Source organism: Natator depressus, chromosome 10 (assembly GCF_965152275.1).
Source record: "Natator depressus isolate rNatDep1 chromosome 10, rNatDep2.hap1, whole genome shotgun sequence".
NCBI classification, from domain to species: Eukaryota; Metazoa; Chordata; order Testudines; family Cheloniidae; genus Natator; species Natator depressus.
Window position 1 is genome coordinate 5,033,695 of NC_134243.1, and position 26,288 is coordinate 5,059,982.

The 26,288-nt window shown below is 41.7% G+C and overlaps 1 protein-coding gene across 1 annotated transcript; it reads right to left on the reverse strand.

Moving 5' to 3' along the window:
- Positions 1-414: 414 nt before the first annotated feature.
- On the reverse strand, positions 415-26,078 carry LOC141994637 (uncharacterized). The gene is made up of 20 exons (XM_074964868.1): positions 25,877-26,078; positions 24,474-24,584; positions 23,467-23,593; positions 22,944-23,037; positions 21,620-21,770; positions 21,327-21,489; positions 20,664-20,789; positions 19,997-20,059; positions 18,057-18,179; positions 16,874-17,029; positions 14,258-14,311; positions 12,001-12,218; positions 10,692-10,768; positions 7,381-7,491; positions 6,453-6,539; positions 5,005-5,112; positions 4,664-4,785; positions 3,574-3,696; positions 1,365-1,404; positions 415-762 (listed from the first exon to the last, which is right to left on the reverse strand). Exons 1-20 carry the CDS (start codon positions 26,076-26,078, stop codon positions 739-741), a joined length of 2,280 nt encoding a protein of 759 aa, XP_074820969.1. The 3' UTR covers positions 415-738.
- Positions 26,079-26,288: the final 210 nt, after the last annotated feature.

Here is a 26,288-nt window from a genome sequence, read left to right on the forward strand (position 1 = left end):
TCATGGTAGAGAACATATGTCTGTTGCTCTCTCTGCATTTCCATATAGTAAGCAGCCCTGTAAGCATATTAAGTTATATTCCATAAAAGCCAGATTGCAGAGAACTGCTAAAGCACGTGCCTGCAAGAAAGAAGAAAGTGTTAAGCACACTTTGGCTTAAACACCTCCTCCACTCAACACAAATCTAGAGTTGGATGGGATTTTTAAAAATTTGTTTGTAAAATCAGCTCATAGGCTGAATACTTTTATTGAGGGGGAATAACAAAAGGCAACCAATTGGGAGGTATTACACGGCAAGTCAGAAAATTCTCAAGAACCTCTAAGAGCGTTACATTTTTTCCAAAACAGCTATGAACTTGGCAACTTCATGATCAGCCGTGGTGCCAAGAGGTAGCCTCCGTAATCCCTGCACAGAGAAGAGGTGGTTAGAAGTTGTTTTTTTTTTTAAAAATTCTATAAAAAAGAGGTGCTCACTTACTAAAGCCATCTCCCATGGAGGGGTAGATAGCCAGCCTTACATCTCCCAAAATACCTCCCTTCCAGAATCCCTGACTACCTGCTGGATTAACTACTCCCTTTGTGCCCTTCTCTCACTCATATGTGTGTGTCTTCTTCTACCTGGTCTCATACACATGAATCCCTCCTCTCTCTCTCCACAGTCCACATTGCCTCTACTCTTTCCTCAAGATTACTTCTTCTGAAAGACCTACAACATTGGAACTCCCTGGAGAGATGTGTTCAGCTAGATGGGACTATCTTTCCCTAAAAAACAAAACAAAAAAAAAACCACCTTTTAGAAATTCCCTGCCCCCCCCAAAAAAGGCCAATCATTAGCAAGACGGGTACTAAACTTCATGATTCAGTTTGCTTTCTGTTCCTTTCTAGTCTGCTTTGTGGAGATTGTCTGTTTAGACTGTTAGTGCTCTCAGACAAAGGCTGGGTTTTAAGCTCAACGTGCCTCATGATGTAGACAGATGGCACTATGTAAATTACCAACACTGTATTTGTTCAGCAGAGGAGAAAACAGTCCATCTATCCTGGTGTGTTAATGCTATTCTGACCAAGCACTAGGAAATGCAACATATTACAACCCCACAGCCCAAGGAAAATCACCAACATGGAAATTCTCTCAACATTAGAACCAACAGCCATAAATCCAATCCATAGAAAGAAAGAAAGATGGACAAGAAACTTTAAGGTTTCCAAGATTTATTAAGATCCACAAATTCCTTTGTATTGTTGCTAGCTTCAACCTAATTATTTTATTTCTTCCATTTGCTTACAGAGAATTTAACTTGTGACGACAAATTTAGCATTTGAGAATCACTGCTGGGGTCAGCAACCTGAGGTACAAAGACACTTACTGTGTTCAGAAAGTTGCAAAGATGCTTCGCCCATGGACACCTGAAAACAGATTTAGATTCTTAATCCACTTTCCACATATGGACAGCGTCCTTCCCCATTTCAGCTACTTCCTAATTAAGGAAAGTTACCCTGTGAGTGTGACATTCCCAATACTTTGTTATACTTGCTAGTCAAATGCTCCAACTTCATGTCCCAATGTGGGAGAGGTCACCACTGAAGTCACCTTTACATCGGAGTACAACTTCAACCTTGAGCACATGCTGAGACATATTAAGAAAGAGCTAAATAAACTGCCCTGCCAGCTGATGGAATCCAATAAATATAGCAAGCCTGACAAAAGAGGGTGTATCCAGACCTCCTCCTTGCAGACATCTACATCATCAGGCTCATGTAAGCCAGTGATTAGTCACCCCATCCCTTTTGCCATGTACAGTGGAAACAAAGCAAATGAGAAGCTCTTTAAGAAGCTGATAACTTAAGTGTCCCTGATTTCCTTTCAGAACAAGATTACAGGAAGTGCAATTGGAATGTTATGCTGCATGGTCTGCTTCATGTTTTGCCTGTGAATTAAAAATCTGGAGCAGGAAATCTCTGCGCCTTCAGATACACAAACATTTAGCTACATTGTTTTAGGATTATTCAATTCTTAATGCCTGGTATGCCAAGGCAAAAAAAAAAGCCCACATTCTAAAACCTTGAATGCTTTACTACCAAATCTAGAAACAAAATATTGCAAACATACCAGACAAGGCTTATGCTTACTTGTGAGACTCTCTCTTTGTAACACATCTGAAGCATTTATAGCAATAACTGTATTCTAAAAGTATGGTTACAACTACTTTAGAAACCCTTCCCTCCACACCTAGTCACAGAGCAGATGATTGTCTCCGAATTTTATACACACCTTGAGGCTCCACCTAGTTTGCCTAAAATGGGACAGATCAAGCATTGGTGCACCTTTAGCTCCCACTAGAAGCACCGCTATATTAAGGATATGAGACTCCACACCCAAACCAAGTGGATGAGCTGTTTGAATGAAGTGAGTCTTGCGTGTTGTGCTCTCTAGTGTCTGGGAAAGGTGCAGGGTCTTGCTTTAGCGTTTCATGAAACATGCAAAAACCCCTGACTAAGCTCCATTAACTGGAATTGCTGCTGCTATTAGTGACTATCACTGTTCATTAAAATGACCAGATGGCTTTCCAGGGTCCATAGAAACTGCCACAGGCCAGGGGCCTCATGTCTTCTGCACTTCTGGGCCAGTTGGTTCCTCAGGCTGCCTGACCCCCATAGCCTGGGAAGCCAGCTTCCCTGAGTGTGTCAGGCAGCACAGGGAGCCAGCTGGCCCAGGAACCTGACAGTCCTGGGTCCCTGGCCCAGGGGCAATTGCCATGGAGAAACTGCACTGGAGCCAGAGACCCTAGAAGCTGCTGACTGAAATTGACATGATTTTTATCAGTTTCCCTGCTGAATAGCAGCTGTGCATATTTCCTTTCAAAAACATTTGCATTTCTCATACTACCAATAAATCAGTCAGAATTTCCAAGTTTTGGCCATTTTAAAAACGTTTCCATCTACTCCCCATGAAGCTAGAAAGCACCTCGGACTTGAGACCAAAGACATTACCACTACACTGAAGACTTTATACAAATGTGGTACAAAAGAGCTCTATGCTCTTTGGGGGACAGGTTTCCAGCTATGTTTTAAGAAAGATCGTGCGTTCTGTTAACCAAACATTTGTTCAGTATTAAGCCTTCTTAGGAACCCAGTAATGTGATTAATAAGTTTTTCCTAGATTTATTTAGCTAATCAAAAATGACTTCCACAGAGAATGAGTGCGGTGTCTACTAGTGGAAGGAACACTCACCTGTTTTCCCAAGGCAAACAGAAAACTAGTGAATATTATCCTGGCCATGTTCCTAAAAACAGACTACAGACTTCTTTGATAATAGATGCCAGTGGGAATGCAAAAAAGCCAGAGGAGCCCATCAGGTAATAGGGTTTGTCACTGAAACATTGACATCAGAACAGTTTTAAACCCACCAAAATTTTGAATCTCATTACTTGCTGTAACAGCAAGGATAAAATTGTGCAAAAAAAAAAAATCCATAACAAGATTGTGTGAATGTTAATGGAGCTCCAAGCAACTCATCGGTGTAATCTGCATTTCTATAATCAGCCTGGTATTTGACTCCAAGTATTCATACTTACATATACAGGTGCTCGCTAATTACATGGATGATGAAGATGCCAATGGACTGCATCTTTCTATTTCTGCAAGTCAGGTACAGGCAGAGCAGCTCGCCCACATATTGAGGACCAAGTTTTTTCCACCTGAACAATAAAGAAAATTGGAGTAGCAGGTGATGACACTTGTATCTAGTTCTAAAAACTTATGTGGCAGCATATATAATTTGGCTAGTTTGTTCTGTAGACCATTTCCTGTCTTCCAACAGAGTCTTAGATCAAAGACATCTCACCGTGGAAAGAGGAGTCTATCGAGTAATGCGGCTCAACCGCAGAGCCAGTATAACCTACATGGTGTCCTTGCCTGACTCTCATATAGCCACTGGTTGGAATACATTTTTCCCAGTTTTAAAACTACTTCCCTGTGATTGAGAACCACTTTGAAAATGAAACCTTCACCCCACATGCACTAGAAGAACATATATCCTGTATGATAAGTCACTTGGCAATGCTTTAGTAGAGCCCTGTGCAAATACAAAATTTATGTCTGCAGATATCCATGGAGTTGCAGGGCTCTATCAACGAGCGAGACCAGCAGGGCCATGACCAGCGACCGGGAACAGGAACCGCAGTGGCAAAAGTAGCAGCATGTCAGGCCACCGCTTGCAGGAAGGGACTCCTGTGTGGGAGCGTGCGAGCCGCTTGCACAAACTAGCGCAACCAGTGACAGCTGCCGGTGAACCTGGTGCCCGCCTCAGTGGGCAGGGCAGGGGGCAGTACAGGAATGCTGGAGGAGCTGCCCGGGCTGGGCTCCTGCTACTTTCCCCACTGCACTTCCTGGCCCGGTTGCTGGCCATGGCCCTGCTGGTCTCGCTCGTTGTTGCTAGAGCCCTGCAACTCCGTGGATATAAATTTTGTATCTGAGCAGGGCTCTATTCTTTAGGGTAGCTTTTAAAAAACAAGTTTGGCCATGTCTTACTGACAATTAGCTGGTTGTCTATAACCCACCCCACAAAATACATCTCTGGGAGAGGAGGGAGGAGGAACCCCACAGCCTTGGCATTTAACTTTTTCCACAGATAAAGGATCAGACCTCAATAAAACGTTTACTCACAGATGCAACATTGTTGCCTTCTGAAAATTCAGATCTCTCAGAAGCAAGTTAATAGTGCCATGGAGAATGTGTTCTTCACAGGAAAGGCCATTTAATAATAGCTTCAGAGCCCAGAAGTTATTCTAGTAGGTAAAGAGAGGAATAAGCTAGCAAAAGAATTCTACGCTACAGTACCTCATTTCATTGGAAATCCCTGAAAAATAAATAACTGGTAAAGTTTAAATATAAAGAAAACAAAATATAAAACTTGACAAAACGTGCATAAAATTCAATATGCTGTTAATAGCATTTTAAGCATCATTTGTTGTAATTTACTACAGTTGAAGATTCCTAGGACTTACCCCGAAAGCTAGTGTTATTTCTAGAAAGGAACTCAAGTATGGAAGGTCGTTTAGAAGCATCTGCTGCACTGCTTGCACTGTGAGGATAAGACTAGCCTCAATCTGTAACTGGAAGAATCAGAAAAGATGTTAAGAAACATGTAAGGCCTGATTCTCCATGGCCTTGTACCTTGTGTTGTCATTTATAGCTGCTCACATCAGGTGTAAATTGCTGCCATTCTGTTTTACACGGACTTTGCACAGGTGTCAATGACAACATATTGTCGCAAGGCAGGAGAACTGTATGTTTGCACTTCTGCGGCACCTTTTACCAAAGGTTCTCAAACTGCCTTACAAACATTAAGGCTCACAACATCACTGTTAAGTAGGTCAAGTGTTGTTACAAGGACCAAGAAAATCCTGACATTTGAGTTACGCAATTAGGAAAGAAGTTCTCCTTTTATTTCCTCTGAGGAAATAATGCTTCAGTGTTAATCAGTTTGCTTAGGTAAATGAACATATCCTAATTATGGGTAACTTTCATCATGCTCACCCTCAACAAATCAGGTACCATATACAACTATCTGCTTTCTGATTATTAAATTATGGACAGCCAGGTTTTCCAACTATAGTAGATTTTGCTTATTACCAACCCATAAATTGCCATTAAAAAGTTGTCTTATCCAGTAGCAGCCAGTAGAGTGGAAGGCAGGTTTGTGGGGCTGCAGCCAGGGAAGGAAGCACTGGGACATACCTTCCCTGGCTGCAGCCCTGCCTGCAGCTGGGGCCTTTCTTCCAAAGAAAAGTTCTCAATAAGTGGCACGCCTGTTGTCAATATCCAAATGCCATTAACATTAAAGTCAATGGGATTGGATTGGTTCCCAGCCAAATGATGCTATTAACCGGAAGTTAAGATCAGGGTTGCCATTAACCTGCAGCCACTGTATCTAACTTCGGATCAGTTAGTTTGAAGACAGCCCATCCTGCTTAAATTCATGGCCAAAATGGAGAGATTCCCAGATTTTTTTTTGATGAAAATTCCTAATGGGTATGAAACAGCAGATGTCGACTTCTGCTGAGGCAAGCATTTGCTGATTCTCAGTGTAAAGGGTGGTCTCCACTTTGATTAAAGCCATACTTGCCTCTCGGGTCAACTAATCCTAATACAGAAATTGAAGTCAGTTTATCCCCCTTTTAATAGATGGGTAAAATTGGGTGCAGAGAGGCGACAGTTGTCCAAGGTCACAGAGTGGCAGGAATAGATCCTGGGAGTCTCGGCTCCCAGTCCTCTGCTCTAACCACTAGACTGTGCTAGGAATTGCTATGCCACTTCCTAAAAAGATTCTCATCCTATTTCAAAAGCATTTAATACATTTGAATTGAAAGACAGCTATTTTCAAATCTAATAGTGCAATCAAAAGTCCACTATTCAAAACAATCACCTCTCTCATTAACCATTACATACTTACAGGACCAGAAAAAACGTTTGACGGCAGAGAAACATTGACTTTTGTCTTCAGTTCATTTAGAAGAACGCAAGATACAGACATTACCATCTGCAACAGGAAGTTACGACAGTCACAAGCAGAGCAAGAAGGAGCCCAAGTATTCAACAAATGTCAAACCATGCCGAAAACTTAATTCTTTGGCATAGGGTGTTTTCACTATGGAGGTTGGTTATTATATCTATGAGGAATGCTATAATTGTATAGTCCATCCTCAGCAGTCCCCCTAAATATGCTTGCATTACTATAACTGTGCTTTAGGTTTACTGTGTTTAGAAAATATTCTGTTACAGAAATATTGACCTTTTGTGTTATCCCTAAAACACCTCCTTTAAAACTAAATCCCTCCCCTCCCGGTTTTATAATTATCCAATGCACTTCACAGCTAAAAGATCTGGAATCAGCACCCACAACAGTTAAATGCCATAGTGAATTAAGTGTTATAGCTGTGTTGGTCAAGATATTAGAGACAATGTGGGTGAGATAATATCTTGTATTGGATCAACTTCTGTTGGTGAGAAAGAGAAGCTTTTGAGCTTACATAGAGCTCTTCTTCAGATCTGTGTAAGCTCGAAAGCCAACATAAGATGGTCCAATAAAAGATATGACCTCGACCACCATGTCTCTCTAATGCTGAATTAACTAACTCCTATGCAGTTACCAGATGGGACACAAATAGCGTATCGGACTAAGGCCAAAACACGTCAGCATTTCCATATGGAAAGGTTAAGAAAGGTTATGCAAGGTTTTCTTTTGGCATGTGCCAAATTAAATTGATGGTGTAATACAACATGGATCCATTCCCAAGACTCCAAAATGAGTTAATCCCCAAACTGAAGAAAATAATTAAACACAAGGCAAAAGCTTCTCATCACAAAGTGGCATCAGTTACCTCTTGGAAGTCATGTGGTGGCTCTTTCAGTGAGACAGCATTGAGATGCCCATTTTTCTCCAGAGTAGTGCTACTACCCAAAACCATGATGAGAGAGCTCCAGCATTTTGGCTGAAACACAGTAAAAACTTTCAATTAACAAAACCACAGACTTTTGTGAAGTTTGCTGGATCAGTCTCTAGATCTAAAGAAAGACTGAACAAGGTAAATATTATATTTTCAAGTAAAGTACATAATCCTTTGGATAAAAAGTGTCTCCGGCATGGTACACACACAACAGAATCTGCAAAAACACAAAAACAAAAACACACAAAACAAAAAACAAAAAACAACGTTTTCTGCTTTATGTACCACAAACCAGAGTGAGAGAGACAGAACACAGAGGTTTCTTCCTGCGTGACTCTGTAGTGCTGACAGTGAAATGGTAATATCTGGCCTGTCAGCAAGAAGTCAGGAGGAGCACAGATATTTGCAAGTGTGTCCAAGATACTACTTTCAGAATCACTGTGCTGACCACACTCTGGAGTTATACATTGGAGCATACGGGGCTTGTCTTTTCCCCTTAGGTTATACAAACAGTATCCCCATTGTGCCTCACCTGAAGCAAGGCTGCCCAGCTATCACTCTGCAACAAAAGGCTTCAGGGCTAGACCTTCAGCTGGTACAATTGTCATAGCTGCATTGAAGTCAATGTCATGGACCATACCATGGACTTCTACCAGCTGACAATCTGCCCATCAGAGATTGCTTAGTGTATTAAAAAAAAAAAATTTTACACACACACACACACACCCATGGTAAGTTTTATTTGCTTTGTTCTAGGTCAGGACACTGTGGTAAAGGTGGTCAGCTCGACTTAAGACTGCTTTTCCCTTTTACACAGGGTCAGTGGTGCATGCAATTCTTCACCACTCCTTCCAGCTCATAGCTCAGGTTCATAGGTCCTGGAGTTCCAGTCCTTTTCTCTTCAAACTCTCTTAACAGACAGTCTTTCCATCACATCCTCAGTCTTCCATGTTTTCCTTGCTGTCCTCTTCCATCCGTGTATTCTTTGGTGGTCATTCTCCCATTCTTGTCACATGTCCAGCCCGCTAAAACGTGCACTTTCCAGTCCATCAGAGTCCCAAGTTCATCTTCCCCCTAGTTTCTTCTATGCACTGTCTACCCTCCACTTGCCTGACAATCTTCTCAGTATATTATTTTCTATGACCTGTATCTTGTTTTATTCTATCTCCATGAGACTCACTGTTTCCAAACCATACATCAGAGAGGGGAAAAAAAAAAAAAAAAAAAAAACCACAAACACAGCACAGACTTCTCCTTTCAAATTTGTTACTTAATTGCCTGTCCCACAGTACTCCTACTGCCCACACACACTGGGTGGTTCTTTTCAGTTTGAGATCTTTCTTGATGGCACTAAGCATACTTCCCAAGTACACAAACTTCTTTTGATTCTGCTTCTCTCCTAAAATGTCAGCCAACAGCTCTTCTTCCACCTTCCCTCCTTCCTTTTCTGTGTGTTTACCTTCAAATCATGATCTTCAAACACAGATGCCCACTCCAATACCATATTTGCCAAAAGGGCTGGATGGTCAGCATACATTCATTTTCTCTGTCTCCCCACAGGCTTGGTTCTCCTACTAATTAACTCCAAAAACTAGGATGAAGAGAAGTGGATTCACAGCACAGTGCTTTCTCTCAAGCTCACCGTCATCACAAAACTCTCCAAAATTCCAATATTGTTAACACCTAAGCTCTTGACCCTCAATACAGCTCCTCCAAGTTCCCCTCCCATTCATCTCCATACTCCAAACACCAGCTCCCACTGTACCAAGTCATATGCTTTCTCAAGATCAATAACTGCTACATAGCAGTAACGCCCTCCATTTATCAGTCTTTCAAGCGTCTGTCTCATTGCAAATATTGCATTTACAGTACTCCTTCCCTTCCTAAAGCCACATTGCTCTTCTCCTATATTTTCCTCCACCTTGCACTTCAACCTTGCCTCTGAAACTCTCTCAAGGCCTTTAAAGGGTTGACTTAACATGGTCATGCCCTGATCAGCGTTAGAATCTTTTGCATTATCCTCACCCTTCCAGAGAGGCACAATCAATCCAGTTCTCCAGTCATCTGGTAGTCACTTTATTCCAGCACCTCCAATTGCCTTAATCATATCCACAGTTCTCATCTTCACCAACTACTTTACCATTCTTCATGTTATTCCATGTTTCTACCACCTCCTCTACAGAGATGGATACCTTAATCCTCTACAGAGATGGATACCTTTTGAGACTTTCCTATAGCTGTCAGCGGCGCTTGCATTTGCAACAACTCTCTTCTCATTTAATGGCCTTCAGAAATAGTTTTTCCATACCTCTACCACTTCTTTAGGGTTAGTCACCACACAGCTCCCGATCTTCACACAAAGATTTCTTCATATTTTGTTTCTCTTTCATCAACCCAAAAGCCAAATTTCCTGCTACCATCTTTCTGTGTAATTCTTCTTCAGCCTCCATTCTTACCTTAGCAACTGCCTTTTTAGCCTGTTTGTTTGCATTTTAAATTGTCTCTTTATCACGATTCCTCAAAACTCTTTGAATAATTTTTTTAATTTGTTTTGTACATCAGACTTCCACCACCATCTCATTCACCCCAGTCTTACCACTAACCATGTTATCTCCACTGCCTTAATGAAACATTCTTTAAACTTCCTCCATTCTTCTTCATTGACTTCATTGCCTTTGGCAAAGGATGAAAACAAGCCTTTCTTTACTTTTTGGCAGAATTCTTCCTTACCACCCTGCTTCCCCCTTTACATAACCACCAACACAATTTCATCTTCTTTCATGTTAACTCACTGAAAACTGGACTACATAAGGGGACATTTGACCAAAAATGAACTGATGAGGTTCTAGTTCAATCAACCAACCCTTTTCATCATCTTGCTTTTTACAGCTTCACAGCGATCTCTACTTTGTCATTGGACCCTGCTGTACTTCTGATGGACTGATCTCAGGGCTAAGAGCCAGGAACCCCCAAGTCTGACATTGATTAGTATGTGGTCTTGGGTAAATTACAGCTCCTCTGCCTCAGTTTCCCCAACCGTGGAAAGGAGCCAATGCCTGCCGAGGTATTGAAAGGATTATCTTTTGCAAATGTTTTGAAAATAGAAGTACAGTATTAAAGTTTGGGGCGAAACCTGGTGTAAAGTCAGAAAAAAAAAAAGGCTGCTCAACAATGTGCTCTTGTATTAGACAAACAGAACTGCACAGAAACTAACAGAAGCATAAGATTAATACAAAAACACTCACATTCCTGTATAATGACAGATTGCAGTAAAGGAGTTTGAGTGCATGCTTAATGAGAACAGATGTCTTCAAAGGAGAACCTAAGGAAGGAAAAAAGTAGACAACTCCTTAAACCTGATAAAAATGAAGGAAATTAAGTGCATATTAAAAAAAAACCCAAAAAAACCAGGAGGCAGATTTAATTAAGTACAGTAATGTTTACACACATAATGTTAACATTTTGTCTTGGTTATTTTTAGTCACAGACAGGTCACAGGCAATAAACAAAAATTCAGAGGAGCCAGTGACCAGTTTGTGACATTACTAAAAATAACCAGGGGGCAGGGGTGGGGTGGGGTGGGGAGAGAGAGGGGGCAACTGACAGCATGAAGCCAAAAAGAGGTCACAGAATCCATGACTAAAATCGGTATAAGGATACAATTTAAACACCCATAAAGCAAAGAGGGGATAGAAATGAGAAAAGTGTCCACGCTACTTTACAATATTTCATGCCACAATTTAGGTTCTAGTCATCAGTTGTAATATGCTCCCCCAAAGTCCTTAGGGATATGTACAAGCAATTAAAGATACTAAAACATATCACTTGGAATAAATCCTCTCACCAGGTACAGAACATTTACAATAAATGACTATTGTGCTCAAATATCCCATGCTCCTTCAAATATCACTAAGAGCTATCAAGTGGACTTGTGTGAAATAAGCTTGTGGTGTCAGACTCATTCTTGTGGGGCAAGTCTGTGCGTACCAAGGTCTATTATCACAATAGTCTCAGCAGAAACCCTCTAATAAACTACAATGTACACGAAGTGGGCAATATATACATTGCCCACATTATCCTGATATATCAGCCTTGACCTTGAGCAAATGCCTTTGGTGAAATGGGTCTCAGTGTCTCTATGGTCCATTCACTCATGTGTTCAAGGGCAAGGCTAACACATCATGACAGTGTGGGTAATGTGTGCGCCATTGTGTACATTGTGGTTTATGAAAGGGTTTAATACTCAGCACTTTTTAACAAAGCAGTCCTTTAAAAAAACCAAAAAAAACCCAAAAAGGAGCTGAATGGCTGACAAGGGTTAGCATTTGTGTAAGTTAGAGCATGATAAAACAAAGTAGTTTCTGCTTGAGTCTAAAACTTAAATAGCATTGTTCCTCACCAACACTTATGTACCATGCTTTAACCCAGTTAATTTTTGGCTGAGTTTGAAGTCCCATAAATCTCATGTTGTTAGATTTAATCCAAACAGATAACCACACACCACCATAGTCAAGTGGGATGGAAGCAAGAAGCACTTCAACGAATAATACTTGCCAATTGAAATCCACTCTCCAGGGTCATGAAAATTATTTCCACAGGAAACACTCCCAGTTCTGAACATCTTTAGGTAGATCTCAAACTGGAAAGGGGTTATCCGGCAGGCGGTACAGCATGCAAGGTTATTGAAGGGAAGCAACAATGAATGTACAGCACTAACGAAGTCTCCACTTTTGCACAAGTAGAATGGGATTTTATCTCTAAGCTTTCTTAACCTGGATACAAGAAAGGATTGCAGATTTGATTTTTGTGGATGCCATTAACATGGAAGCATTACCAGGATTTCCTTTGAGACCTCTTTCCACTTGGCTTCCCAAGAACTCAGTTTGACTCCAGACTTTGTCACTCAGGTATCTTTATTTGGCATACAGCAACTCTACACTGAGTTGATTAGACTTGAATGAAGGGGGTGGATGTAGGGTACTTCACGTATCCAAGGTTACAGAGAAACCATCTTCCTTTATGTACATTTACAGATTTCCTTACATTTACTATACACGGCATTCCACATTTTGGGATTGGTTTGGTTACTTTGTAGGAACCAGATCCTTTACAGCATGCTTTGCCCATGCACTGTCCATGTTCAACCTACTCTTTACAATCCCAATTTCTCTTGTTCATTGTTATTTTGCTCTTTGTAAATGGTTCCCTGGGTGTTCCTGTGACACTCTGCACCCCATATTCACCATAGTGATATTATTAAGATAGGATTATAACATAATTATGATGCATCTTGTACAAAACATGTCATGTGAGGTGTCAATGGAAAAGTTATGGTTTGCTGAATAATTATCTTATTTGTATGCATGTATCATTTTTGTACCTGGAGTTACTAATATTGACTATGCATCTGTATTTCAAACGTGTTTGCTCCTGGGTAACACTCACAAAGTAGCTTACATCCAGCACATTGTGAATGAACTATTTAAGGTAATGGCCCACAGGAAAAGCTTAGCCTCACCTAATAAGCTTTCCTGTGGACACTTCAGCCAAAATATGGGTAATGGATGCCATGACTCATCGAAGCATGCAGGGGCATGTATCTAAATCATGTGATATTGGACTCCATTTTGGTGCCTATACTTGCCACAAACTGCTGGGGGCTTGTTTGGGACAATGAAATTCCCTCCACATGAAAGAAGCTATAAAAAGGGGGAAGTGACATCATCACTTGGTCTCACTCCCTCTACAACACAACACTGGAGGATAAAGACTGAACTGGGGAAGGAGGTTCCAGGCGGGAAAGAAGAAAGCCTGCCTGTGTATGGAAGGCTGGTGGACTGTTTGTACTATCTAACATGGCGAGACACTGCTTGACTCAAATCCTGTCTAGTTTGTAAAGCTTAGATTGCATTTTGTTTTATTTCTTAGGTAATCTGCTTTGAGCTGTATGTTCACCACTTATAATCACTTAAAATCTATCTTTCTGTAGTTAATAAATTGGTTTTATATTTTACACCTAAAACAGTGTGTTTTGCTAGAAGTGTTTGGGGAATCTGCTCAGGAACAAAAACTGATGCATTGTCCTCTCCACACTGGGGGGGGGGGGCAGACTGGGTAATAAACTTACACTGGCCAGGCTTTTGACCAGGGCAAGATGGTATAGTCTAGGGTGCAAGGCTAGGGAGGTATGGGGATTTGGCTGCAGCCTCTCTATTGTTAGTTCATGAGTGGGCTGAGGAGAAGCATTATGTAACTGCACCTGGGTGTGTCCCTGCCTGTGTAAAGGTTTGTGAGAGTACAGGATCAAGAGCGGTCTGCAGCTTGCCAGTCTTCACAGTGTGAGAGAGAGCCCAGATTGGTATGCCAGAGGACTCAGCGGTACTCCAGTTCTAGGGTGCACCCCAGGGAAGTCAGTCACAGTTCCTTCCCCTTATCTTAGCTCGTTCAAACAGTCTATCTTAGCTCACTGACCCATTTACTTACCTTAGTTAGCACAAACATTCTGTTTTCAGCCTGCTGATCTATTTATCTTCCTAATTTTGTCTTCCAAGAAACATGCCTCCCCCATGCTTAATTACTCATATCAACCCAGCCCTACAAATGTTTTTTATATATTATATATATAAAAATAAATAAAAAATCTAATCTGGATCCAATTATGTTTACCAGCCAATAGTGATGCAATGTTGTGTTCAGCAACTAAAGAAGTCTGCCAACCAGAATCATTTTTTTTCACGGTGTGATTTTACTGAAGATTAGACACAGACAGGGAAATCTTAAAGCAAAGATAAAAACTAAAAAAGCCACTTACCCTAGAATGTCATTGCATTTCACAGCTTTCAAGTAGCGAACTATTTCCTTATAGCTAAGGAAGGGAGGAGAAGAGGCGGCATTACATTTTGAACAGATGAAGCAGGAATACGGATGAGAATTAATGAGACAAAGCAATAGCTCCCACGTAGAAGACATTTATGTACAGAAAAAAAAAAGGACCTGGATGTAAATAAAACTGCTGCTATCTTGTTTTCTGATGAGCCCCAAAACTACTGACGTCCCTGGATAGATTTAAAAAAAAAAGCAGCACTCACCAATACAGAGTTATTCAATATTTAAATCTAGGAAAATGTCACCACTGTGGTACTGGCTGTGGAAATTCAGTGGAAACACCAGCTGTGTAATCAATAGGAATTTGCCTTCCTTCTCTCTATACTATATATGGCCAAACTGCGGCTCTTTCACAGTTAAAGTGTGGCTCCTGGAGGGGCACCCCCCACCCCATTCTTCGCCTACCAGGCTGGGGGGCTGGGAGAGGAGCTTCGGGCTTCTGCCCTGCGTCAGAGTGGTGGGGCTAGCGGCTTCTGCCACAGACAACTGGTGCCTGCTGAGTGTGTGTGGGGCCACAATTTAAAAGTTCAGCCCCCCCCCAGTAGCTTGAGTCATACCACCCAAGCAAACACACCCCTTTCCCTCAGTGGCCCTTCCCAACAGCTCCCAGGTGTTTGCTGCTGCCTCTCCACGCAGAGCTAACAGCTAGGAGCTGCAGGGAAGGGCCTCTGCTTTAGCTCCTCTGTGGGAGACAGCGGCAAAAGCAGCATCTATACCTGCAGCTCCCAGCTTGCCGGCTCCAGCAGCTGCCATGCAGAGAGGGGGCCCGGCAGCACCATATGACCAAGCAAGGCCAGCAAAGGCTGGCAAAAATCTGGGAGGGCATGTGACCCTACGTGTTCCCCTCTCACATTGCCTCTGGCTTCAGCGCAGTAGGGAGGGAGATGTCAGGGCTTCAGCTCAGGGGGGAGGGTGGTCTCAGGGCCAAAGCCCTGAGCCCTGGCAGGCAAACCCTGGCTCTTGAACTTCTGAAGATTGTCGTATGCGGCTCTGAGGGTCAGTAACTTTGGCCACCCCTGCTCTATACCATGAAGCGTTGAAGAAACTGAAAGCATTAGAAATTGTCTACATCCTTGATCTAACATCCCCTACATGAACCTTCAATCCTGGTCCTGTACTTAAGCTTACGCATGTACTTAAGCATGATTGCCAAGCTTTACAAGCTACATGGGACTAACGTGATTTGGAAACTGCAAAGGCTACTCCCTGTGCAGCACCCACTGAAAAACAGGAATTAAGATGTGTGTGAATGCACATTGTTGAAACTAGGTTTCAGAGTGGCAGCCGTGTTAGTCTATATCCGCAAAAAGAAAAGGACGACGTGTGGCAACTTAGAGACTAACAAATTTATTTGAGCATAAGCTTTTGTGAACTACATCCGAATGATTGCATCCAATGAAGTGAGCTGTCACTCATTGTTGAAACTAGTAATTGTCTCTCTCCATTATAACAGCACTATATGCTATGCTTCCCCAATGGATTTCCCAGTGGAACAAATCCCAAAGGAAGAATCCACTAACAGAGAACCCAGACAATGAGGGTTGAAATCTGGGTTCTGGTAGCAAGTGCTGTGGTGGCATATCAAATGAGAGGGTTGACTCACATGACTGGGGCCCAAACCATTCAGATCTTTAAATTGGACCATGAAGATTTGTTTAGACAGAACCATGAATGTCAAGTACCTTGAACTGCCCTTAACATTCAAACTGGATATGAATTAAAAAAAAAAAAAAGGAACAGTTTTCTTACAAAAATGGATACAAAGTTTTGAATGAACCCAATTAACATTTAATTGGAAAAAGCTTCATTCTATCCCCAATGGCAGCTGCTATTATAGGATCTAACCTTTACAAAAGGTATAGTCAGTACAGACAGCAATTTACCCAGCAAGAAAATTTATCTTTATAACCTGTTTGAAAGAGCCATTTGCACAGGTTCCAAATGTGTTAATTGTATGTTCATAGACCTATCAAGGTTTAATCAATGTTGTAAGAAGTTTCAGAGACAAAACCCAAAAGATACTGTTAACATTACTACTTATGGCCTTACAGGAAGCAGATCAAGCATCTCTCTACACGGCTGTTACTCTGAAACCTGCCTAATAATTCACTAGCTTTCTACAGTGCCTTTTATCCAGTGATCTCAGAATGCTCTGTAAACATCAATCAAGTCTCAACACCCTTGGGAGATAGGTATTATCCCCATTTTCTGCGTTTTTTTCGCACGTTTGGCATGTCTGCTGAGAACTACTGGGGGTTAAGGAGACAAAAAAGGAGCATAGAAGAGAAGCAGCAAGCTTCTTTGTGAGTTGTACATTTTAAGACCAATAAGGTGTCAGAAGCTCCTTTGGATGGTCTTTATAAAGCATGATGGAAAAACACTCATTACAAGCTGTCAGTCTTTTTTTTTTTTTTTTTTTTTTTTTTTTAAAAAGAAACACACACACAAAGTGCAGCAGCAATTCTAGGTGTTTGAAAGACAATACTATATAAAGCTGATATGATGCAGAACTCAAGTACTCAAAAGATGGAAAAGAACTTACTGTCCCTGGTTTTCCATTTTTTCTACTCGAGCCTGTATGACAGGAAGTACTTCCCACAGAAATACTTTCTTTCCTTTCTGCGTTCTTTGACCAGTGATGTTCTGGCCTTTTAAGACAGTTGTCAGTAATCCATGATCCCATGGCACCACGTTTAGGCTGAAAATTGAAGTGAAAGACAATACTTTTCTAAAAACTATTGCAAGGTTCTATAAGAATTCACAAAACAGAGCAAAGAGACACCCATATCACTGCAATACCACAACTCCCCCTCCCCCCACGTTAAGGTTGGGTGCAACATGGACTACGATAGTATTTCCAAAGGTTATGACTCATTTCGGAAAATTTACCTTGATGGACCCCATGTTAGTCATGGCAGCAGAATGAAGCTACTAGCAGCCACATAGAGTCGTGACGCTACCTGCACTAAGCTAGTTACTAGCAGACCTTGGGGCCATACATCACCAGTATTCGGGACAATTATCCTTTAGAAGAGAATTGTGTTGGAATACATATTTGTGTAATATGATTGGGTTGCTACAGAGATTGTATTGATCATGCTAGACTAATCCTTCTTGGTAAATCATTATAACGCTCACAGTATATTTGACTCAGTAAATCTTGAGTTTGATAAACCAAACATCTTAGAACCTAGACCACAGAACCACTGCATCTAAAAATAGTTCTTTGCCACCCAAGTACTGACAGTTCTAATTTCAATGTCCACAAACCACACAAGCATGACACCATGTCGCTTTTTCCAAGGAATTTCAGTAATCTTGTTTGGAAGTACCAGAATATTAACTAGACAATGTGGGTTTTATGAAGATATGAGATATCATAATGAATGCTTACAGTCACTATTACAAACAACTTCTGACCATTTCCTGCAGTTTCTAAAGGCAAATAAAAGTAAGTCTGATGTAGCCCTGCTGTTTTAAGCTTCCATTTCCCAGACTGCCAGTAAAAGGAATATTTAGTAGGAAACTATAGCTAGTTTCCATTAAACCATATGCCAGGCTTAGTCTCTGGACAGATTTCAAGAGTTCAGGTTGTTGGCCACACTCTGTTGTAGCAACACATTAGAAATCCCAATGGATATAACATGTAAATACTCCCTTTCACACTTGAGTACATTTAAGTCCACTGAGTAATAACATTTAGTCAATAGAAGCAAAGAACATACCTATTTGAGAAGGCATAGCAGTGACACGGAAGCGAGATAGTCTGGAAAAAACTAATGAACTTTTCATATAAAACTTTTGGAAAGTCACACAGCACAAGCATCCTCTGAAGTTGTGTTGTAATCCTGCATTTAACAAAAATAAACTAGTTTTAAAAAAGTCAGAGATGTGAGTAAAATCTTTTTAAGCCAGCTGAATTGATCACTAGGTCAGTTTCCTTTTCTGATTAGGAACAAGTCTATAGTGTTTTATAAAAAACTTCAAATAGACACTTTGGATTAAAATTTAGATTTTGTATAAAAGCAATTTTACAAGACTTACTGTGACACTACACCCCATATGCATCATGGGGGTATGATTATGATATAATTATGATGTAATTTGTACAAGAGGAGTCATGTGAGGTGACATTGGGAAAGTTATGATTTGCCTGTATGAATGCTGCTGGAAGTGTAGGACCGGGAGCGGTCTATCACTGGTCTCAGCGGCACAGTGCTGAGAGGGAGCCCAGGTGAGTCAGAGGGCTCCGTGGTACCCCAATTCCAGGTGGCACCTGGGGGACGTGGGGTGGAAGAACACCCATCACACTTAGAACCAGTATGAATATTAAAAACAGAAAACTTAAGTATTTATTGTGGGGTTTTTTTAAATCAAAGATCCTCATGCACTATTTGCAACATCAGGCCAGTGTGTACCAAACTAGATAGATCATTTGTAGTCAAAATTCAAAAACAAAAACAGAACAGCAGTGGGTAAAAAAAATCAATTCTATTTAAAATTTAAATTTGAGATTCTTTATTTTAAAGTATAAGATTTTAAACTGACACTGTCCTTTTAAATAAATAACTTCAAATGCCATTAAAATACACTTTGTTTTTAATAGGTTCATAGCAGCGAGTAGGAAGTCCACTGACGTGAACCACTGATATTGCAAGAGTGGTTTCTGTTTCTGACTTAAGTGGGAGCTCCTTAACAAATCAAGGAAGACTGGGGAGCAAAAAAAAAATTCTTCTTATTTCATGTTCCTTCAAGATCATGTTTTTATTCTCTTGAAGCCCTAGTCACAACCAGGACCCCCTTGCACTCGTTCTGTGTTTGTACAGCACCAAGAGGATGGTCCCTGTCACATACAGTATACAATCTAAGTGATAAGGCATTACCTTTGAAAAGAATTATTTCCTTAATGTAAAAAGCAGTCATTTAAAATGAGGACAGATGTAGGCTGCACCTGGCCATTGGTTCAAATTAGGGAAATAGTGGGAGGGATACGATTGAAGTCTTCCCAAAAATCAGTTCTTATCTTTGTGGCTGGTGGATTTACTATTAAAAGTAAACTGTAAAGCTAAAGAAAGAACTGAGTTAAGCGAAGAAATGTGTGTGTTACATGTCCTCATTCCCAGGCTTTGGAAGAAATTTAGAAGAACGATAAGTTTTAACCAACCTTTTCTACTGATAAAAGAAAAGGAGTACTAGTGGCACCTTAGAGACTAACCAATTTATTTGAGCATAAGCTTTCGTGAGCTACAGCTCACTTCATGCATCCGATGAAGTGAGCTGTAGCTCACGAAAGCTTATGCTCAAATAAATTGGTTAGTCTCTAAGGTGCCACTAGTACTTCTTTTCTTTTTGCGAATACAGACTAACACGGCTGCTACTCAAACTTTTCTACTGATATATCCTGGTTTATATAATGTAATTGTATAACATTATGGATACAGTTAGTATCACTCCGTATTAGAGCCATACAATTCACCTTTAAGGAATTCTATATCAGGAAATTTAGATTTGAAACTCCAAAGCTATTTTAAACACTTCAGTAACTGAAGGTGGCCTTTGAGGATCTGACGTGTTCATGTACTTTGTAACACAACAGTAGAAACTTTGCAGCCAACTACCATCTCACGGACATCTTAATCTCACACCAAACTAACCAAAGTCTTACCTTTCCATTAGACAAGGTACAGCCATCCTCAAAGATGCAGTGACACCAAGATTTTGCAAGTTCCTAAAACAAATGCATTAGTTTAGCGCTTACATATTCTTCCTAGGACTGGTTTTAAAGCAATCAAATTGACAAGAGAAACAAGTGAAAAATATAGTTTCCATAAACAGATGGCATCTACCTCACTGAACTTTATTTGCAAATACTTTGGAATATTTTCTAAGTTACAATAAACTCAATGCATTGAGTACCTTCTACAATTATTATTATCTGTATTACAATAGCACTTAAAGCCCTGACTGAAGTGAGGGCATCTATTATGCTAGACACTGTACAAATATATAGCAAGAGCTAGCTCTTCAAGGCAAGGGTTTACAAGCTCAACGCAAAACAGAGATGGAAATTTATTACTCATTTTAAAGATGCGGAACTGAGAGAGATAGAGTGACTTGCCCAAGCTCATAAAAAGTCCAGATAGCAGAAGTTGCAATCCAATTATCAGCTATTAGACCATCCTCCCCGTTTGTTTGGGATTTCCAACTTCTCTCCAATTTTGATTTAAAATTATTTTAAGCTCTGCCATTATTCAGTTATAAATCATCTGGGGCGAACAGCCACAACTGTAGCAAAGGGACTCAGGGATTAGAGGGTGAGCTGGAATACTTACTGAGCAGGGTCTTTATGAAGTGCTATTTCTTTGGCTGCTCCCAGGAGCATGACAGCAGCAGCTTTAGGATTCTCTTTTTCTGCCTGATTTAAAAATGTTGTTACCAGTGCAAAAACGCCAGAATACCTAGGAGAATTAAAAGTCCTTACGGTGAAGTATATCTGCACTGAACTGGTTTGTCAGCATGAAAAGTGTTTGCACAAAATTCTATAGTTAGCATTTAAATTGACTAGTCACGATACTTCAGATTCTTTCAAGGGAAAGATACAAGTCGTTTAAAGTAAACAGCAACATTTAAAAGGAATGTATTGGGACGGAAATTGGACCCTCCGACCCCAGAAAAAGTGATTCTAGTCAGGAAGCAGAATTTAGTTTTAAACTTCTATGAATTATAAACAGTGAGGAAAAACTGTTAAATATTTGGTTACACAAGGACAGACACTAAAGCTTAGGGGTTCATTTGAACTGGATCCTGGTCTGGCCTAACTGGCCAGTGGAACTTATTGCAAGAGGGGAAAAAAGTGAGTTTTCTACAGCATTGTTCTAGTTATTAATCTTAGGTTGTCATGAGTCTAACTGTGCTTTACCTACTGGAAAGCAAATCCCTGTGAATTAAAAAAAACCATTCCTTGCAAATTCACTGAACCCTCTCATCAGAGTTACCTGTACATAAGCTCCATATGGCGCTGTCTGCAGACATTACATTGCCCAGGTCCCCGTTTTGGGTGACAGAAACATTCATGTGAATTAAGAGACACACTCTCACCAACCAGATATTTGTTATATTCCACTGAAAGTTCATGGACAAATTTCATCAGAAGATTTCCTGGGGGATTGAGGAGGAAAGAGTGCTGAAATAGGCTCTCTTCTAGACAAGCGTTATGCTCATAAAGAGTCCTATATATTATATAATAAATCTCACTGATTCTGGGACAGCACAAAAGCATAATGCTTACCACCATGTCGAAGGTCTGCATCTATATCTGTGAGCTCCAAGTTGAACATCACAAGAACACCAGCCAAGGCCAAACCACGCTGGTCTTTCCAGAACGTGCTTTTATTATGTGCATTGCAGTGACAGTGAGAAGGGGTTGTCCAGTTTTGGCACTGTTTTATAGGGGAAAGGAAGAGGAAAAATTGCATTCAAGTTAACCAAAACAAAAATTAGTTACGATCCCTTGCTCAGCAAGGTCAACATTGTATCCATGTTGCTAAGTATCTTTTATACTGAGCTACTGCATATTCCTATGCAAACGTTAGCTGATTTTACAAACTGTACAGTAACATACTTCTGCCTGGAATGGCATAATCTACACTATAAATCTGTGTCAAAATTACAAAGTAGTACTTCTTCTCACACATCACCAGATCTAGACTAAAGAATATAAAACAGCCATTCAAGGTCTGACTGGTTGTGAGCATGGAGATTTTAGTTCTATTTATTCTTTAGTATGTTTCTTTCAGTTTCTTTCGTTCCCAGTGTACTCAAAATCCAAATTTAAGATACTGGAGTGAGCATATCAAACAACAACTGGAAATACTATTATAGAAGAGGAATTTACATGAAAAGCAGACTGATCTAGAAAGAGTGAGAACTGGATCTTAGAAAGATTAAGCCTTTATACATATGGAACTAACTCACAGGGATGTTGAGAGGCTTAATTATTTGGGATCTGTAAAGCGCTGTCATTCCTGGATGAAAGACATATAGTTTAAACCTGCAAAGTTTAGTGAATTTAGGGGAAAAAACCCCCCTGAAAATATTTTAAGCCACTTTTGAGCTAATGAACCATTTTCTATAGAACACTTGACTCCATGTTCAAAACTTCCCTAAAATCTGGATAAAGAGCTGGAATATTTTGATGAATTCCACATTTTTAAAATTTTAGCTTTAAAAAAAAAAAAAAACAACTGTCTGCAACAAAAAGTGGAGAAATCTGAATATTTCTGATATCAAGCTAATCCGGGGGGGAGGAGGATAGGATCAGAGGTTACTTTGACAGAAACCACAATGCAAGCCACCACCATTGTGTCCGAAGCAAACAAGAGCAACACCAACTGAGGATCTGGCCCCATAAGTTTACAGAAATTGCTTCTAGTAAGCCGTTTTAGTGGCAATTTGGACAGACAATTATTGATATTTAGGAAACTATGTTAAAATACTCAATGTTATATTATTTATTGTTTTAATTAGATCCTGTATAAGTGGTTCCTATTATACAGTTCACTTTGGACAACTCAAGCCTGTGTTTCATAACTACACCTTAAGTCCTTCCTTACCTCAGAAGCTAGCTTATCACAAATGTAGCAGTAGCACTGATCACAGATATTGGCATTGTTCTCAAGGGGTGAACATGTTTCACATTCTGCTCGCCTGTAGGTTGATAAAGCAGAACACTATTTATAGTATATACTAAATAACTGTTCTGTTCCTCTTCTACTTCATGACAATTTTTTTGATTATTAAAACCCTGCCATAATTATTTAACAAAATAAGCTAATAAACTTACACTGGTAAAACTTAACATATAGCACTAAGGCACTAATTTGAAAAGGTATTTTAGAATAGCATGTGGCCCAGCAGGAAAGTTGAGACCTTGCTTTGTGCCCTGATTGCAATTATATGATTTAAATTTTCTAGCCATAAAAAAAAGATATCACTGATATTGGGCTTTTTTAGACTCCTCTATTGAAATTTAGTACAAATTAAATAAATGCACACAAAATATCAATAATAAAAAAATCTGGTATTACTCCCTATAAAAGAGGAAACCCATATTATCCACTATGCTACTGAACATACTCAAATGGGTGTGTCATACAGTCATATCTTGCATGAGGCATCACTTTCCCTTGTTTACAGAAAGTAACTACTAGTTCACATTCCTCATCCACAATCTCTTCAGCTTTGTCTTCCAGAATAGGTTTTTCTGTAAAAAGGGAAATACACTGTGGTTTATTTCAGAGTAAAATGATTTCAGATTTAGTTAAAAGCAAAACTGGCTATTGGTTTTTATTCATTAAGCATGTTGGGGCAAAGGCTGTCTTTGTCCAGTGTTTGAACAGAGCCTAGCACAATTGGGTCCTGGTCTATGACTGGCACTACCTAGGCACTACCACAACAGAAATTAAAGAGGTTATTCACATTGATGCAGGACAGGCATTGGAAATCCTACTGGTACTTTGATACCACACACCAGCCGTATTTAGAGGAACTTGTTAACAACTTAAAACTACTTAGTGCTTAAAAAAAAAAGTTAAAGTTTCTGGAGATCTTAAGTTGAATTTTTTAAAAAAAGATGTGAAATACCAGAAGAACCTTTGCTTTCTCTCTGTTTTTTGCTTTCTCCCTGGGAGAGAGAAGAGAAAAGGCTCCACTTTTTCTGATGAAAGTTTAGATTCTGGGGAAACGGTTAACAAAACCACTTAAAATACCTTTCCTTAAGTATACTTTGCACTTTAAGGGAATTAAATGTAATATATACCAATTTAAGAGGACAAGGTCCACTTATAAAATTCTTTTTTTTTTTAAATGAGTATTTTTCCAGTTTGTTTAATAAGTGCATTTACAAACATTTTGTTTATACCCAGTTTTATTGCTGCCCCTGGTTAATCAATTTTCTTTTTTGTTTTCGTGGTGATTACACACTGCAACAAGACAGAGGAAGCACCTTCACACTTTGATGATTTTAGAACTACATACACTGGCTTGGAGACTCAAGAGCAGTAGTAATACTTAAAACAAAAATGAACTAAAAAAAGTCTCTTTGCAGAGATTTACATAAGGCAAAAGCACAGCACAGCACTTACGCAATGGTTCAACTAACAGGACTGAGTTCCCGAGAGGAGACTCAGCTTCATCATCACTTATCAGGATCACACTTTCCTCCTGCGCACCTCCTTGTTCTGGGCCCATGATACCTAACCTCAAAAAGAAAAAACAATTTGGGACTAGAGGAGAGAAATGAACTTTGCACTTTGCTACAATACATTGCTCTTAATATAGAGCTTTTCATTAAAAGGCTTCAAAGTGCTTTACAAAGCATTAGCCCCATTTTACAGATTGGGAAACTAAGGCTTATGGAGGGGAAGTGATGTGCTCAAAGCTGCCCAGCAGGCCAGTGGCACAGCTACTAATAAAACTCAGGTTTCCTGAGTCTCAGTGCAGTGCTCTATCAGCTAGGCCACCCTGCTCCCCCTAAAAGCCTTTAAATCCCACAGATGCTTTGGCTGGCAGCCCAGAAAACGTTACGCAAAAACCACCCACAACACGGAAAGCGCCACATGAAGGTAACTAGAAAGTGTTTTGTTTTTTTTTAAAATATTTGGACTTCTGACTAGTGGTTTCAACTGTCCCTGCAGAACTAGGCCAGGAAAGGCAGAAACGGGCTGAAAAGACCATTCCCCTCTCCCCCCCGACTCTCTCCCCACCGTTGTTGTCCCCCAGACCTCCCCACACTCTCTCCCCACCCCCACACTGTCCCCGACCCACAGACCCCCCCACTATCTCCCCACCCCCACACTGTCCCCGACCCACAGACCCCCCCCACTATCTCCCCACCCCCACACTGTCCCCGACCCAGACTCCCCATCCCCCACTGTCCCTGACCCACAGACCCCCCCACAGTGTCCCCAACCCACAGACTCCCCCTGCTCTCTCCCCACCCCCACACTGTCCCCACCCCCCAGACCCCCCCACTATCTCCCCACCCCCACACTGTCCCCAACCCCCAGACCCCCCCACACTGTCCCCAACCCCCAGACCCCCCCACACTGTCCCCACACCCACGCTGTCCCCGACCCCCAGACCCCCCCACCCTCTTCCCACCCCCACACTGTCCCCGACCCCCAGACCCCCCCACCCTCTCCCCACCCCCACACTGTCCCCGACCCCCAGACCCCCCCACCCTCTTCCCACCCCCACACTGTCCCCGACCCAGACTCCCCATCCCCCACTGTCCCTGACCCACAGACCCCCCCACAGTGTCCCCGACCCACAGACTCCCCCCGCTCTCTCCCCATCCCCCACTGTCCCCGACCCACAGACCCCCCCACAGTGTCCCCGACCCACAGACTCCCCCCACTCTCTCTCCATCCCCCACTGTCCCTGACCCACAGACCGACCCCCATTCTCGCCCTCGTTGTCCCCCAAACCCCCATCTCCGCCCGCCGCCCCACAGACCTCCCCCAACCCCCGCCGGCCCCTCACACACCGCCCTCCCCGCCACGGCCCTTCTGCCGCCAACAGCGGCCGCCGTCGCTTTCAATTCTCGCGGCTGACTCCCCGGGCAGGACTTCCGGAGCCGCGACCCCGCGCGGAGGCCCCGGGACCCGGCGGCGGCGCCGGCGCTTCCGCCAGGACTGGACGGAGCCGCTACGTGTCACGTGACGGGAGGCGGGCGCCGCGGCGGCCATGTTGGCTCCTGGCGCGGCCGGCGGAGGCTCCCTCTGGGCCCCCGCCCCGGGGCGCGACAGCCCGGGGGGGGGTCCGGGGGTCTTGCTCGTGCTGGGGCCCCGCAGGCCTAGACGCGCCGGGCCGTCGGGGGACTGACAGGAGTTGTGGCCTGGGCCCCACCCCAAACCCCCCAGCCCCTGCCCAGAGCCCCCTCCCCCCGAACCGTAACC

Excerpts from the sequence above, each read along its gene's own strand:
- LOC141994637 (XM_074964868.1), bottom strand. The coding sequence starts at position 26,078 with ATGGCCGCCGCGGCGCCCGCCTCCCGTCACGTGACACGTAGCGGCTCC. Across the intron at positions 10,769-12,000 it reads TGGAGAGTGGATTTCAATTG|GTTCTCCTTTGAAGACATCT; the intron begins GCAAGTATTATT and ends TTCCTTCCTTAG. Across the intron at positions 7,492-10,691 it reads ATCTGTCATTATACAGGAAT|CCAAAATGCTGGAGCTCTCT; the intron begins GTGAGTGTTTTT and ends ACTGTGTTTCAG.